This window comes from Phalacrocorax aristotelis, chromosome 17, assembly GCF_949628215.1.
Source record: "Phalacrocorax aristotelis chromosome 17, bGulAri2.1, whole genome shotgun sequence".
In the NCBI taxonomy this organism is placed as follows: Eukaryota; Metazoa; Chordata; class Aves; order Suliformes; family Phalacrocoracidae; genus Phalacrocorax; species Phalacrocorax aristotelis.
In genome coordinates this window covers 3,142,083-3,153,193 of record NC_134292.1, presented here as the reverse complement: position 1 = coordinate 3,153,193, position 11,111 = coordinate 3,142,083, and the positions used below count along the sequence as shown (strand labels likewise).

The following is an 11,111-nucleotide window of genomic DNA, read 5'->3' as shown; positions in this document are numbered from 1 at the left end:
GCGGGGTGAGGAGGGCCTGTGCTCCTGCCCGGCTGCGTGCGTCCCCAGCAGCCCCAGCTCAGGCAGACACGCGTCTCGATACTTTGCTCTAAAACCTGTTCTCTTCAATGCTTCCTTAAAACTAAGCTGGAGCTGAGTTTGTCAGAACCACTGGACTCTGCCAACCACAGACTATAAATACCAGCAGGCTATTTAAGAGCAAGGTATTTATATTGCTTTCCCATCTCCCTGTCAATCTCCCTGGTGAAGCTGAGCATCGCTTGTCTGCAGGCAAAAATACAGCACGGGTACAGAGCTGCAGGTGAGCCGACACCCATCTGCTGGGGGTCCCCGTGGTGTCCCCCCTCTCTGCCCTCAGGGACACTTGGCTCCCTGGCAGCTGGATGGTTGTCTTGCATCCATCACATCTGGCAGAAAAAATAAATAAAGAAAGATTGACGCTTGCTTCATTTGAAAAATCAGCAACCAAACCTTGACCGTCGCGATCCGCCGGCTGTGTGGGCAAAGGCAGGGTGCCAGGCTGGGGACGGAGGCCTTGGAGGTGTGTGCTGGGAGGGCAGGGACAGAAACGTCCTGCAGTTGGTGGGGTGTGGAGAGGGCTGCTTGTGGGATGGATGCTTTGACGTTGCCTTCCTGACAGCAGGGGCTCGGCACACCAAACATGGGGAGCCCACATCCCAACGTCCAGGAGCCTGCTGACTTCAGGGCTGGGCGGAGGCTGGTTCCCACGTGAAGGCATTTGCTGGGGTGCAGAATGCCTCGGGATGGCAGATCCTCCAGGCAGGGAGCGTGGGCTGTTGGCCACAGGCCTTAGACCCTTGGAGACCACCAGGAGCCTTTCCCTCCTCTGCAAGGGGCTCCGGTGAGAAGCTGGTGCCTCACAGCCCAGACCCCCCAGCACAGCTGAGCCGCAGCGAGTGCGGTCCCGATGCACGCGAGACACCACGCACAGGTAAGGGAAGGGGAGCAGCTGAGAAAAAACATCAGGGTGGATGGGGAGAGGTGTTGGCTGTTCCCCTCGCTCCATCCTGTGCTGTTTTGGTCCAAGCCCAGACAGCTGTGGTGAATGGAGCTAAATCCATTTGGCAAACGGTCACGCGTGGGGTTCCCCAGGGCTCAGTGTTGGGACCGGCCTTGTTTATTATCTTTATCAATGATCTGAATGAGGGGACTGAGTGCACCCTCAGTAAGTTTGCAGGTGACACCAAGTTGGGCGGGAGTATGGATCTGCTGGAGGGCAGGAAGGCTCTGCAGAGGGACCTGGACAGGCTGGATCGATGGGCCAAGGCCAGCTGTGTGAGGTTTAACAAGGCCAAGTGCCGGGTCCTGCCCTTGGGTCACACCAACCCCAGGCATCACCCCAGGCCTGGGGCAGAGGGGCTGGGAAGTGCCCGGCGGAGAAGGCCCTGGGGGTGCTGGCTGACAGCCTGCTGGGCATGAGCCAGCAGTGCCCAGGTGGCCAAGGAGGCCACCAGCCCCCGGGCTTGTGTCAGCCCTGGTGTGGCCAGCAGGAGCCGGGCAGGGATGGGGCCCCTGTGCTCGGCCCTGGGGAGGCCCCACCTCGAATGCTGGGCTCAGGTTTGGGCCCCTCGGGACAAGAAGGCCCTTGAGGGGCTGGAGCGTGTCCAGAGAAGGGCAGCGGGGCTGGGGCAGGGTCTGGAGCACAAGTGTGCTGGGGGGCGGCTGGGGGGGTTTAGCCTGGAGAAGAGGGGGCTGAGGGGAGCCCTTCTCGCTCTCTGCAGCTGCCTGAGAGGGACTGGAGTGAGGGGGGGGTTGGTCTCTGCTCCCAAGTCACCAGTGACAGGGCGAGAGGAAACGGCCTCAAGCTGCGTCAGGGGAGGTTTGGGTTGGAGATTAGGAAAAATGTCTTTACTGAGGGAGCGGTCAGGCCCTGGCACAGGCTGCCCAGAGAGGTGGGGGAGTCACCATCCCTGGGGTCTTCAAAAACTGTGTAGATGTGGCACTTCAGGACATGGTCTAGGAGGCCTGGGGGTGTTGGGTTGATGGTTGGACTTGATGATCTTAGAGTTCTTTTCCAACCTTAATGATTCTAAGTGATGTGAATTGGGGTGGCCAGGTCTGGTGGCTGGGACCTCCACAGTGAGCAGTGACATTTGGCATGGGATTTAACCCTGCCTAAATAACGGAGGGAGCTGGGAGGCAAGACGAGGAACTGGTCTCAGGGTCAGAAATCGGAGGCGCTGGCTGAAGATGGTTTTCCTGAAAGACAAGTTTGAGAATGTCTTTACACTGAGGGGGAGTTGATGTGTGAGATGCTTTCCTGAGCAGCCCTGGGGCCACATCCTGTTCCCTCCTTGCTCATCCTCTCCTTAGGCATCTGGGCTGGGAGGCCTCACTGGGCTTTTTCAACCCAAAAACTTCAGCTGAAAACTGTCAAGATGCTGGAAACATGTTTAACTAGGAGAAATGGAGGTGTCCCATAACTCCCTGGGTCCTGGGGCTGGGACTTGGATGGGGAACACCAGCAGCTCCTGCTGACCTCTTGCCCACCTTCCCTGGAGTCCAGGCACACTCTGGGTGCATTTAGGAGCTCTGGAGCACCCACAGGAGAGCCACGGGAGAGTGTGAGGGTACCCCTGGGCCCTCTCTGATTCCCTTGGGGCTGCTGGCTTGCAGGCAGGGTGAGTCTCTGCAAAACTGTGTGAGCCCTGGGGCTGTCCTCTCCACCAGAGCCCCAGGGACAGGGAAACCCACCAGGCTTCGTCTGGCTGGGGGATGCATCCATCGTCAGGGGATGTGAAACAGAGAGGCCACTTCTACCCCCCCTCAGTGCAGGCAGAGGCAAACTGGCGACAATGAAGCCAAATGACTTGCTCCAGAGCTAGGAATGTGTCCCAGGGAAATGCAGCTGCAGGGACAGGGAGGGCACAGCGTCACCTGTTGCTTTCGTCCCCGTGAGCTGCCCTGGGGTGAAGCTGCTCATGGTTAATAATCTCCAAGTGTCCGTTTTTTTTTTGCTGGAGGCAGTTAGGTGTGATGGTTGAGCAGAGATACTTGCTCTGGGTGGGAGCAGGGCCCAGGCTTTGTGCTTTGGGTTTTCCCACTGTTTCCAGCTGTCCATCGTTGCTCAAGCATGGTTTTTTCCCTTTCCCCAGTGCAAATGCCAGAGTGGTGGCTGCAGACACCCAGCACCAGGCCTTGCATGATGTGATGCCCCGTCCTTGCCCAAAGTTTGGAAGCGGAGCAGAACCCACAGGTCAGAAAACCACTCTTCACAGTATCCCACAGCAAGGGGCAGAGCCAGGGCCATAATCTGACCTGAACTGCTTTGGGAATAGCCACTGGATCCAAAGGGGCTGAGACCATCATTCCCACATTTATTGGTGTCCAGTGCCCGTCAACATGGGCTTCTTGGGAAAGCCGGGCAGCTGGCAGAGACCCTAGCCCCTCCTGGATCCCCACAGCAGCCTGCAAGCAGCTGGAAGGGCTCGGGAGGTATCGCTTGTGCCCACACCATGCCCGTGCCGATGCCTGTACCCCATCCCCATGCCCATGCCCCATATCCCATGCCTATGCCATGCTGCTGCCCATGCCTGTACCCACAAACATGCCCCATGGCCATGCCGATGCCCGTTGCCATGTCCCATGCCGTGCTGGTGCCCATGCCAGTGCCCATGTCCCATGTCCCATGTCCCATGTCCCATGTCCCATGCCATACTGGTGCCCATGCCTGTGCCCATGTCCCATGTCCCATGCCGTGCTGGTGCCCATGCCAGTGCCCATGTCCCATGTCCCATGTCCCATGTCCCATGTCCCATGCCGTGCTGGTGCCCATGCCAGTGCCGGGGGGCAGTCGGGCTGTCGCCCCCTCCACAGGCTGCACTGGGCCGGCCCCGGCTCCCTGCCAACGCCCGGCTGACGGCAACCAGTTATCCCAGTCCCGACCAGCAGAGGGGAATGGTGATCCACATGAGTCACCCTCCTCCACCCGTGCCCTCTGCAGGCCCGGGGGGCTGCGGTCCCCCGGCCCTGCTGCTCCCCTCCCTGCAGAGGGGCTCTCGCAGGCGGGCTGGGTGCTCCCCCACGGGAGTGCCTGGGTGGGGGTGACCCTCCCGGGCACACTCCGACCCCTGTGCCGCCTGCCACACCCCCTGGGACTGGCTTGGGGTTTTTTTGCAGGGTCCCGAGTAGCTCCGCAGCTAAGGCCAGGCTTGGAGCTGGTCCTTTTCATGCCTCTGCACAGAGGCTCTGTGCCCAGGCTGGAGCTGGTGCTGGAGGTTATTGATCCTGCCCTGGCTCCGGCCCTGATTCAGCAAAAGCCGGGGTTGCGGCAGGCCTGATTCAGCAGTGCTTAATCGCCTCGTTATCTCGCAGCACTGCTCCGGCACAGCAAATCCCGCTGGGGTCAGTGGGACCGAGGGTGCAACAACCCACGGGGCCCATCCCCAGCGCCACGGGCACGGCACTGCTGCTCTGCAGGGCTCAGCTTTATCAGCAGAAGGAAGTTTTACTGCTGCAATTTTACAGCTGTGAATTGCACCAAGACCAGTTCCCGCGAAGACGAGCAGACCCCGGTGCAAAGCAGGAGGACATGTCCACAGCCTTGTTTGCCAGGTGCTTTTCTTTCCTGCCCAACCTTGGCTTGCTCAGCCCCTGCGCTGCAGCAGAGTCCTTTAACCAGGACATATTCACCTCCGAGGCCTTAGAGATGACCCCGGGTGGGTTTGCATGTGGCTGTCCCCCCATGAATGGGGACCTGAGCCTGGCTGCCAGGGCCACCAGAGAAACACATGCAGCTCCGTTTGCAAGGTACACCCTGAAACTCCCAGGCCGCACCTCCTGCCCACAAGCGTGCCCAGGCTCTTCCCCCAAAGCGATCAGGTTTTCTGGTGATGGGCTGAGGTGAAAGCAGATCCTCGTCCCAGGGTCAATGAGAGTGAAAGGAAAACTCCGCTGCTTGCTCCTTATGTCAGAGAAAGGGAAATAAATATTTACTGGGCTGAAAGCTTTATCCTGCAAAGTACTCCTGCATTTAGTGGTTGCAGGAATTCAGCAGGTCCTGGAGGCGGTAAATGATGGGGAACACCCTGTTCTGGGCGCTCTGCAGATGCATCAACCACCTTTGCTGCCGAAAGGTCAGATTTTACACCATGGTAACAACTGCATGGAAAATCCAAGGGGTGCAAAGCAGGGGTGATCCTTGCCATGGGTACCGAATCCAGGGGGACCAGCTGAAGGGGCAGGAGGGGCCGGGAGCTGAGCACACAGACCCTGGCAGGCTTGGTTTGACTGCTGTGAGCATAAAAATATCCCAAATCAACGTTTTATTTTAAATGCTCCCTCATGGATGCAGACTGGGACATTATGATCATCCAGGAGACTCCCCAGGAGGGTGAAGGCAAGGTTTGGAGTACTTTGCTCACTATGATGGACTTCTGCACCAGCCTCAGGCTTCACATGTGCTTTGAGGGCTTTGCTGATTCAGGGACTCTCTCATCTGCTGCCATCGCCACGGTCCCAGGCAGCTGCCTGAAACCATGAGAGCGCTTATTCTCCTAGGTTGTATTCAGAGTGAAATCCTTCATTTCAAAGTTAGGATAATTCAGCCAGCTCCAGGCAGATAAGTATTATTTCCACCTGTTTAGTGAGATGTAATTACCTGGGATGATTAGACTTTATCAGGGTATATTTTTTTAAAACTCCGTATGTGCAGTCTTTAACGGGAGGGATGTCTGTGCTGCGTCCACTTGCAGCCCCAGCAAGAGGGGCAGACATGGGGCCGAGCTTGATAGAACCATTTGAACATCATCTCCAGTGCAGGAGCTGCTGTGTTTGGTTTCCCTCTGCTCCGGGCTGCCAAAGGCTCCTGCACCCAGCGGGACTCAGCTCCAGCCTCAGCAATGGCATCACCCAGAGCAGGTGCCTTTGCAGAGGGATGCGGGAAGGAGAGCAGGGCAATGCCTGAGCCAGCAGGCAGGCGCTGGCAGCAGCAGAAGGACGAACAATCCCCATCCCCATCCCTGTCCCCATCCTCCTCAGGCACCCAGCGGGGTGGTAGGGACGGAGGAAACCCCGACCAGGACCGCATGGGGGACAATCTCCTCTGCACATGGCCATGTGGGAAAACATTGAGAAGCGCTCAACATAATGCTGCTGCTGAACTTTGAGCTTCCAAACTCCTCCCATCACAACCAAACCCTTCAGGTAGCTCCTTTACTTCCCCGCTCCCAAGCCTTAGCAGCTGAGCCTGTCTCTGCCACCCGCCAGCATGCAGCAAAAGCTTGGCACTGCGTCACCGCATGGCACTGACTAATGGTGCTGGGATGTTGTGCTCATCTTCAGGTGGTTTTTCGAGCCCCAGAAACAGCCTCTGTGTCTGCGTTGCAGCCTCCAGTCTCTGTTGACATGTTATTTCTGCATGCCACAGAGAGAACCTTCCTGTTTGCAAATCAACAATATCAATGGTCTCTATTTTTTACCTTTTAATTAGGGGTGGGTTTTTTTCTATTTAAGAAATAAAGACACAGGTAATGGCTCAGCGTGTTGTGCTCCAGTGCTTACGTGCATTGATTTTTCAAAAATAAGTGGTTTATACCACTTAGTCTATTTAGCAGGACTGTGTGTGCACTGCCTAAATCATATTTGATACATTGCTTCTTTTAAAGGAATGAAGCTTGCTTTCTAATAATGAAGTTATTACCATGGGTAGATATTCACATATTGTTTTCAATCTGAGGGAGGTGGATGCATTTTCCCCACCTTTTAAATACCATCACCCCACTAAAGCAGACTTCCAAATGAATTCAGAGCCAGACTCCTTGGGGATCAGCACTAGGGAAAGTGTTTAAAACCCTCCAGTGGAACAATTTTCTATTGGAAATGAGATTTTGCTGTAGCTAAATTTCCCACGAGAATCCCTGGATTTCAACAGCATTTTGGCCAGGCAAACGAACTGCAAACAAGCCTGCTGCTAAAGGTAAAGCCTTCTTATGGGACATGGCAAAGAGAAAAAGGTAAATATTTCAGCTTTGAAATTATTTTCCCTTCGAAATGACTTGCAGGGGTAAGAAACACATCAAGATGGAAAGGGCTGATGCACGGTTGGCATCCTCGGGGGGGGGGAGCCCAGCCCAGGCGATACCGCAGCCCCAGCAGCCCCTGGCCGCCACCCAGAGCCAGAAGCCCTCGCTCCCATGGGTGCTGGGGCAGATGCAGGGTGGTATCTGGACGCCAGCTGATGTCCTGATGCTCTTTGCCCTTGTGTTAAGTGTTTGTTGAGCAGAGCCTGGCCTGGCATGGGAGCACCGCATCCCTCCCTGCCCAGGAGGATGCTTGGTGCCAGGGTGACAGCGTCCCGGTCCCCCCACCACGGGTGTTAGTGCCAGATGGGTGGTGGGCATCATTTCGGGGCAGGGCGGGTGGCAGCTGGCAGGGAGAGGTGTGAGCAGCCTCCTGTCCCCCTCCCCAGCCCAGCAGGCTGTGGCTGGCTGAGAAGAGCTATTTCAGGCAGGATAAACAGGATGCCTCCCTCCAGGGCTGGCCACCTCCACTCCTCCCTCCCGCCGCCGGGTAAACAGTCCAGCCCAGGAAAAGACTCGCGGCACAACCTCAGAGCCATTTCCACGCCGGCTGGCCTGGAGCTAGCCAAGCAACCTGGCCGCAGTTGAGCTGAGCTTTGCCCAGCCCAGCGCAGGCTCCCAGCAGCCTGGGAGCATCCGGGGACCGGAGCGATCCCAAGTCATGGGTCCACCTCAGCAGCGAGTCCCTGGAGCCGCCCTGCAGCTGGGAACAGCTTGAACTTTCTGGCCACGCCGCCACGTCCTCCCCCTTCCTCCTCCTTTTCCTCCCTTGGTCACACCCCACTGCTCGCTGTGCCCAGGGGTCTGAGAACGATGCAGGCAAGGCCTTTCCTCCGGCCGGATCCTGCCCAGGCAGCGCACGGAGGATCCTGCGAGGGCTGTTTCCGCCTGTTGCTCTTGGGAAAGGAGCTTGCAGCAACAGCAGAGGAAGGAGGAGCTTTTCCACTGCTTCCTCCAGCTCCCCAGCCCCCGTTGCTTCCCTCCCTGGTCGAGCAGCCCCGGGCCTGGGAGCTCACCTGCCGCCCAGCAGCTCCCCATGGATCCGGCCAGGCAATTTTCAGCCCTGGCGGAGAGTGTGCGAGGGGGTTTTACTGGATTGGTGGAGTGTTACTGGTTCTAGTATCCAACTATGAGCGCGCCCTCCAGTTCCCCAGTGATGCTGGTTGATCTGGGACATGCCAGCACCCTCAAGGCTTCCCCTACCCTGGGAAAGTGGGGCCAAACAGCTCCTAGTCCAAAATCCACGGCCAAAGAGTGTTTTAAAGCAACTTGGTTTTTTCCATCTCATGCTCCCACATAATGAGAGCTGCCTGGAGGCTGGGGAGGGAAAGGGGCCCCTCGCCTGCCTCCGCTCTGCCCCGCTGCCCGGCCGGCTCCCACGGCCGCCCTCCCCAGCGCGGCACACCTTGGCATTGAGAGGAGCTCAAGGTTGAGGCTGAGGACCTGGGCGTGAGCGTGCAGGTAGAAAGGGAGGAGCGGGTGTTGCAATCGCCCCGTGAAGCAATGTCAGGAGCGGAGGAGGAAGAGGAGGCCGGGGCCAAGACGGAGCTGGTTTGCCGGGTGCCAGCAGCCGTGGGAGCTGGCGTGGGTGCCTTGCGGGGTGCGCGGCGGGGGGCACGGCCGTGCCGTGCGGAGATTAACACCGGGTTGAGGCGCTTCCCAGCACCCAGCGAACCCCGGGGTGAGCCTCCCCTATCCCCCAGCGAGCAAATTAGGGCAGCTAATTAGAAGGAGGAGGAGGGGGCCGGGGGCTGCGCTGCCCCGGGGCGCTGGCGCGGCTGCAGCGGGGCGGCGCGGGGGGAGTGGCCGGGGGAGGCCGGCGGAGCTGGGCTGCCGTGGGGCGCCGCGCTGCCTGATCGCCCCGGGCGCTGCCTTCCTCCTCCTCCTCCTCCCTCCTCTCCTCCTCCTCCTCCCGCCGCCGCCCGCCCGGCCCGGCCCGGCCCGGCTCCGCTCGCCATGGGAGATGTGGTCTCCACGCACCTGGACGAGGGTCGCCGCCAGCACATCGCGGGTGAGCCCCCGCCGCGCTTCCCCCTCTCCCCTCCCCATCGCTCTCTTCAACCCGTGGGGACACACACGCCGCGTTCCCGGGAGCCCGCCCGCCTCCTCTTCCCCTCTCTCCCGAACTTTAAACTTCTTCTTTTTCTTTTTTTTTTTTTTTAATTTTTTTTGCTTTCCACCACGTTGCAGTTTCCCTGTGTTTTTGCCTGTCCCCTTGGCTGGGCACAGCCCGGGGGCGGGGGGGCCCACCCGAGGTGCCTGTCTGCCTCCCAAATGAAAGGCTGGGTTGTGCCGGGGGTGTTTGTGTTGGCTCCGGAGACCGGGGAGCGTGTTCATGCGCTGAGCTTCCCCAGGCTGTGGGGGGGAAAGGGGGGAGGTGGGCTCCGGAGAGATGCTGGCAAGCCGGGTCCTGTGCAGGGAAACCGCTGTCAACATGGGGTTTGCTGGGGCTGGGCCGCCACATGAACTTTCTCCCTCTTAGCGGTGCTGGGGGATCCCTAGGGGAAACCCCCCCACGGGCTGTGGGGCGGGGGGAAGCACTGGCTGCACCCCTGGGTTACCCCTGGATGTCCCGGGCCTGCCCCAGCACAGCCCCCCCCCCCACCGCTGTGGGACGGGGAAGGGTGACAATGTGGTTATTGAGAGCCCGGCCGTCCCGGGGCGAGTGCCCGGCATCGCCTCTGCCCCCGGCGCAGGATGTCTGGTCAGTGCCGCCTGGGAATGGCCGAACGTGGGATTATGGCTTCTGTACAGGCACGGTTTTGTGCGAAGTGATGACTGGGAGGGTGGTGGCGGGGGGGCAGGGCTGCTAATTGGTGCCTGCGGTGACTTGCTTGACCCGGTAAGTGGGGTCACCCCTCCGTTGGGGTGCTGTGCCCCCCCGAGCAGCCTTGGGTCACTTGTGATGAGGGCACTTTGCTCCCCAGGACTCCAAAGCAGGCAGGACCTGACCTCTGAGCCCTTTCATGCTCCGGCTTCAGTTTCAGCTCCCCAGGCTGAAAAACCCTCCTCTCTGCAGAGTTAAGCAACCCTCCCTGTCATTCTGCACGCAGTCGGGTGGCACGGAGGAGCATGGCTTCATGCTGGACCTTGTGTGCCTTGCGGAGAGCTCAAGGGCTTGGGGAGTGCCGGCGTTTTGGAGGTGGCTCTGCTGTATCTTTCCTCTGTCTCCTCCATAAAGCCACAGGAGCAGCTCTGTGGAAAAGTCCTTTTTCCCCAAGGGCTTTGGGGAAGAAGCTGCTGTGGGTCCGGCACCGATGGAGCAGCATGGTACAGCTGCCATGGTACCGGCACACGGACTCGATGTCTCGCAGCCCATCCACCTTGCCAGGCCTGGCTGTCCTGGGCCGGCTGGCAGGAATGCTTACGTGGTATGCAGCTCAGCAGGACGCCCGCAGGTTTGCGAGCTTTGAAGGAGAGCTTGTAACGCGCTGTGGGGTTTTCGTGTTGCGTAGTTAAAGCTCAACACAGCTGATCCATGAGGCTGCACCGACTCGGGTCTGCGCATGGCTGCTCACCGCAGCACGTTCGGGTCCAAAGCACATCCTGAATCTCTCTTTTACTGGTTCTCCGTACAGAAGTAGCTCCCTGTCCAAGCTCTGTGATCTTAATCCTGAAGAATAACAAGGAAAAGCCCAGCTGGGTTTCCTGTGTAGGAATCTGTTTCTGCTGGGCTAGAAATTAGGTGTTTGCAAGGCCAAGCTGGATGGTTGCACCCTGGCAGGGACCAAGTTGTTGCACTGGGGGGTTTCAGCCCATGCTCAGGGGAGCTGGGGGCTGCAGGTGAATTTTCATAGGGAAACTAGGATTCCTGTGAAATAGGAATATGGAGATTGGGCTGGTACATGTCCTGTGCCATGCTGCAGCTCTGAAGGCTTGGAGTAAGTAGGGGGGACCCGCACCTGTGCTGGGACACCTCCCTGGGAGAGACAGAAGCCCACTGGGTTCACTAAGCACCCCTCTGCTTTCCACCCAGGCTCCTTGCTGGGTGAAAAGCCCCCAGAGCTGGGAGGGGCCGTAACCCAACAGGCAAGGCACGACTTGCTGTCAGGCATGTAAAGCAACGCGGCG

The 11,111-nt window shown here is 58.9% G+C and overlaps 1 protein-coding gene across 1 annotated transcript in view; it reads left to right on the top strand.

The window, feature by feature from the left end:
- Positions 1-8,840: 8,840 nt before the first annotated feature.
- Positions 8,841-11,111, top strand: part of NIBAN2 (niban apoptosis regulator 2) — a 31,855-nt gene continuing 29,584 nt past the window's right edge. Inside the window, exon 1 of the mRNA XM_075111810.1 lies at positions 8,841-9,051. Within this exon, the coding sequence (XP_074967911.1) occupies positions 8,997-9,051 (55 nt within the window). The 5' untranslated portion in view covers positions 8,841-8,996. The remainder of the gene's footprint in view (positions 9,052-11,111) is intronic.